The sequence below is a fragment of the Sapajus apella genome, unplaced genomic scaffold (assembly GCF_009761245.1).
Source record: "Sapajus apella isolate SASKATOON/1434 unplaced genomic scaffold, GSC_monkey_1.0 scaffold150, whole genome shotgun sequence".
NCBI classification, from domain to species: domain Eukaryota; kingdom Metazoa; phylum Chordata; class Mammalia; order Primates; family Cebidae; genus Sapajus; species Sapajus apella.
This window is the reverse complement of record NW_022437090.1, coordinates 1,253,256-1,258,791: the sequence shown is the minus strand read 5'-3', so window position 1 is coordinate 1,258,791 and position 5,536 is coordinate 1,253,256. Positions and strand designations below refer to the sequence as shown.

General features: G+C 38.9%; 1 protein-coding gene across 3 annotated transcripts in view; it reads right to left on the bottom strand.

Moving 5' to 3' along the window:
* Nucleotides 1-5,536, bottom strand: part of FZD3 (frizzled class receptor 3) — a 76,258-nt gene that overhangs the window by 8,572 nt on the left and 62,150 nt on the right. For all 3 annotated transcript variants that reach the window (XM_032265423.1, XM_032265425.1, XM_032265424.1), the window contains one exon: nucleotides 4,732-4,965. In XM_032265423.1, the coding sequence (XP_032121314.1) occupies nucleotides 4,732-4,965 (234 nt within the window). The remainder of the gene's footprint in view (nucleotides 1-4,731; nucleotides 4,966-5,536) is intronic.

The window sequence follows — 5,536 nt, the reverse complement described above, 5'->3', positions numbered from 1 at the left end:
CCCAAAGTGCTAGGATTACAGGCTTGAGCCACCGCGCCCGGCCCAAATATATTCTAAAAGAACTGTAAGTCTGAAAAAAACAAACAAACAAACAAACAAAAAAAACAACTCTAATTCCCTCCCTCCTTATCAGTTATCTTCAGCTGGGAACCCCTAAATTACTGTAGAAACTTTACTAGCCTTACTTATAATCTCCCTCATTAAGATGCTATTGCCAAGTGATTTTTCTAAAATACTAATCTGATTTTCTCACCCCAATGCCCAAAGACCTATGATAGTTTCTTACTGCTGTCAGGGAAAAATGCAAGCTCCTCAGTATGAATTCCTCTCCCTCAGTTGCCGGAACATGCAATCTATACTCTAGCCATACCCATGTACCTAACTGCCTGTCTGTCTTCCTTGCCTCTGCGTGTGCTGTTTCCTTGTCTTTAACTCCCAACTGCCTCCTCTGAATCCTATTCAATGTAGAAGTGCCATCTCTTTCGCACAGCTTTCACTTTCTGTGATGTAGTAAACGGTTTTCTTCTCTGAGATCCCAATGCACCCTGTACATATTTTTACTATACCTATTGAAGTGTATTGTAATTGATTGTTTACTCTTCTGTCTTCTGTCTCTGCATCGTTAGCACTTAGAAGAATGCTTCTCATATAGGAGTACTAAGTGGAACGAAAAAAGGAAGGAAGGAGGAATGATTCCTGTGGTTAAAATTAGGTCACTGGTGATGTTAGAGGGTACAGTTCAGGCAGGTAGAGAAGAGAAAAAGACTAAACTTAACAAGGGATGAAGAATGGATCAGGGAAAAGGAAAATATTCATTTCAAAAATCTGGCCAGGAAAGAAAAAGGAAATGGATAAAAGATATATCAGCATCAAAGAAAGACACCTGCTCTTTTAAACACAGGGTAGGTGACCAACAAAAGGTAAAAGAAAACAAGTTGAGAGGAAAAAACAGAAGATTAAAATAGGCCGGGCGTGGTGGCTCACACCTGTAATTCCAGCACTTTTGGGAGGCCGAGGTGGGTGGATCATCTGAGGTCAGGAGTTCGAGACCAGCCTGACCAATATGGTGAAACTCCATCTCTACTAAAAATACAAAAAAATTAGCCAGGCGTGGTGGCAGGAACCTATAATCCCAGCTACATGGGAGGCTGAGGCAGGAGAACTGCTTGAACCCAGGAGGCGGAGGTGGCAGTGAGCTGAGGTCACGCCATTGCATTCCAGCCTGGGCAACAAGAGTGAAACCCCATCTCACAGTTTCTCAAGGAAATAAGAGAGGACACAAACAGATGGAAAATCATTCTATGCTTATGGTTAGGAAGAACCAATATTGTGAAAATGGCCATATCACCCAAAGTAATTTATAGATTCATTGCTATCCTCGTCAAACTACCACTGACCTTCTTCAGAGAACTGGAAAAAAACCACCTTAAACTTCATAAGGAACCAAAAAAGAGCCGACATAGCCAAGACAATCCTAAGCAAAACAAAAAAAAAAACAAACAAACAAAATCCCACAAAGCTGGAGGCATCACACTACCTGACTTCAAATTATACTAGAAGGCTACAGTAATCAAAACAGCACGGTACTGGTACCAAAACAGGGATATAGACCAATGGAAGAGAACAGAGGCCTTGGAAGTAATGCCACGTATCTACAACCATCTGATCTTTGACAAACCTGACAAAAACAAGCAATGGGGAAAGGATTCCCTATTTAATAAATGGTGTTGGGAAAACTGGCTAGCTATGTGCAGAAAGCTGAAACTGGACCTCTTTCTTACACGTTATACAAAAATTAACTCCAGATGGATTTAAGATTTAAACATAAGACCTAACTCCATAAAAACCCTAGAAGAAAACCTAGGCATTCGGGACACAGGCATAGGAAAGGACTTCATGACCAAAACACCAAAGGCAATGGCAACAAAACCCAAAATAGAAAAATGGGATCTAATTAAACTTAAGAGCTTCTGCACAGCAAAAGAAACAAGCATTAGAGCGAACCAGCAATCAACAGAATGGGAAAAAATTTTTGTAACCTACCCATCTGACAAAGGGCTAACATCCAGAATCTACAAAGAACTTAAACAAATTTACAAGAAAAAAACAACCCCATCATCAAAAAGGGGAAAAGAATATGAACAGACACTTTTCTAAAGGAGACATTTATGCAGCCAACAAACATGAAAGAGCTCATCATCACTGGTCATTAGAGAAATGCAAATCAAAACCACATTGAGATACCATCTCACGCCAGTGAGAATGGTGATCATTAAAATATCTGGAGACAACAGATGCTGGAGAGGATGTGGAGAAATAGAAACACTTTTACACTGTTGGTGGGAGTATAAATTAGTACAACCATTATGGAAGACAGTGTGGTGATTCCTCAAGGACCTAGAAATAGAAATACCACTTGACCCAGCAATCCCATTACTGGGCATATACCCAAAGGATTATAAATCATTCTACTATAAAGACACATGCACATGTATGTTCACTGTGGCACTGTTTACAATAGCAAAGACTTGGAACCAACCCAAATGCCCATCAATGACAGAATGGACAAAGAAAATGTGGAACATATACACCATGGAATACTATGCAGCCATAAAAATGATGAGTTCATGTCCTTTGCAGGGACATGGATGAAGCTAGAAACCATCATTCTCAGCAAACTGACACAAGAAGAGAAAACCAGACACCGCCATGTTCTCACTCATAAGTGGGTGTTGAACAATGAGAACACATGGACACAGGGAGGGGAACATCACAAACCAGGGTCTGTTGGTGGGTGGGGACTAGGGGAGGGATAGCAGGGGGTGGGGGGATTGGGGAGGGATAACATCAGGAGAAATACCTAATGTAGGTGATGGGGGAATGGAGGCAGCAAACCACCATGGCACGTATATATATATATCTAATAATCCTGCATGATCTGTACATGTACGCCAGAACTTAAAAAATAAAAAGTACAGAGTACAGGAATCACATTCTACACTAGCAGGACAGGGATCACAGAGTACAGGATCACATTCTACACTAGGAGGACTGAGACTGACAGGATAAAAACAGCTGTGGAAACAGAGATGTTGTCAAGAGAACACAGAATCCTGCTACTTTCAGGTTATTATAATTTTTATTCTTTCAGTTTCCCAAACTAGAAATTAAAAAAAATATATACCCCAAAAAATCCTTAGCACATTCCTTTTCTCCAGCTGCTAATATTAATTTATTAACAATCTGTATCCTTCCTTCTTTCTAAATATCTTTCAGGTCAGCTCTACCTCTCTTCCCACTGCCACCATTCTACAATAAGCTTTTATCATCTCTCAACTGAATTACTGAAAAGCTCCTAGGCAGCTTCTAATTCTAGTGTCACATTTCTCAAATTTAACAATAAACCCACAGTCAGGTTTCTTTCACACATTTTCTCTGTGAAATCAACTCCCTCCTCAGCTACTAGAATTAATCACTCCCTCCTCTATGCTACTACTGTACCTAGTAAACAGGGGTTGGCAAGGCCTGTTGGCCAAATCCTATTTTTGCAAATAGTTTTACAGGAAAGCAGTTATTTCTATTTGACTACGTATTGTCTGTGACTGCTTTTATGCTACAACAGCAGACCTGAATAGTTGCAATGCAGACCATATGACTCATAAGGCCTACAATATTTACTATCTGGTTCCTTACGGAAAATGTTTGCCAACCCCTGAACTATACTATCATACTTATATGTTATTTTAATTGTTAATTACAATAATAAAAGAAGCTGATATGAGGTACTTACTGAGACAGACATTGTTCCAAGATATTAGGTACACCATCTCATTTAATTTGTACAATATTATTAAAGAGGCACATATTACTACTATATTTATTTTATAGGTAAGGAAACTGAGGCTTATCATTCCACATTCATGTTCTAAACCACAAACCTGACTACACTGTTTTTCTAAATAGACTGTGAGCTTATTAAGAGCAAAGATCGTGTCTAAGTCATCTTTGTATTCTCAGAGCCTAGCATAGTGCCAGATGTAGTAGGTATTTCATAACTGTTTACTAAATTAATCTTACTAAAATAATCACTTTCATCCTGTCTTCTCCCTGCTCAATTCTCATAATATATGTTATATTATAAGCAATAATTCCCATATTACTGCATCAAATCTAAACTCCAAACAATTCTAACTGACTTTAAGTCTGACCACAGTCTGGGACAACAATCAGAACACACAGGCTATAAGAAAACACATGCTCTATAAGGAAAGCTTGGGTTTAGCTCTATCTGGAATTTCTAATGCAACTCTATTACAGAATTATTTATATATGGTCCAGAAGTGTCCAGGAATGTTTAATTCAAGTCTTTTCCTCAGCATCGTGTTTTACTGTGATTACAATAAAGTTTCCCAAAGAATACACAAATAAATCAGAGTAAATCCCACAAGGCAGGACGCTCTAAGAGATCACGGTCTTAGCCTGTTTTATCTGCTATTGAATCATTGGTAACAAAAAATAGTTGGTGGCACATAGTAAGCATTCAACAAGACTTTCAAAGAATGAATAAATGCCTAGAAGTTAAATTTTTTTGCTTGCTACTGAGTGAACTCAATAGCAAAGTTCAAAGCCTTATTATGTTCAGCTTCTATTTCAAAATTGGCTGCTCTTCTTTCTTAAGCTGACGATCATAATTTAGCTTATGCAATAAACTATGCTACTAACAAAACTCACCTGCCATCACGTGATCTGTGGAGGCTGCCGTGGTAGCTGCTCACTTTGCTGTGGATGCTCCCTGCTTTGCTTCTTTGATCATCCACCATAGCCAGCTGAGTTGAAGAAGCATGGGTGGATGTTCCTTGAGTGGAAGTTCCCCTCGACTTTCTTATGATAGGAGTATTTGGATCTCTCAGGAGAGACTGAGCAAAATCAGGTTCCTGGAGTACTTGTCGGCTCTCATTCACTATCCTAGACAACAAAACAGTAAGTTTAAGATACATACCAACCTTCCTACAGACCAATAAGCAATACTTCTGTGCAACACTGATAGTGTTCTTGAAATTAATTGCTTGCCAAAACAGAGCTATAGGACTGATATGAAGAAACATTATTGACAGAGTAAAGAATATAATAATCCATGTCAATCTGTCCCCTAAGACGGTATGATGGAAAACATCATGTGTTAGAGTAAGGAAATCAGGATTTTACTTCCAACTTTTTCAATAAAAATGTGATCTTAAGCATGTCACTACCTCCTCTTTTGTTCATTTCTTCATCCACAAAATGAAGGTATACAATTTCATCATTTCTAAAAGGTCCCTTTCAGCTAAAGAAATTTGTCATTCTTAAGACACTGAAATATTATGAAGATACAACTCTAAAACAGAAAAACTGTTTTCTTGCATGGTTTATTTTATTTATTTATTTTTTTTGAGACGGAGTTTCGCCCTTGTTACCCAGGCTGGAGTGCAATGGCGCGATCTCGGCTCACCGCAACCTCCGCCTCCTGGGTTCAGGCAATTCTCCTGCCTCAGCCTCC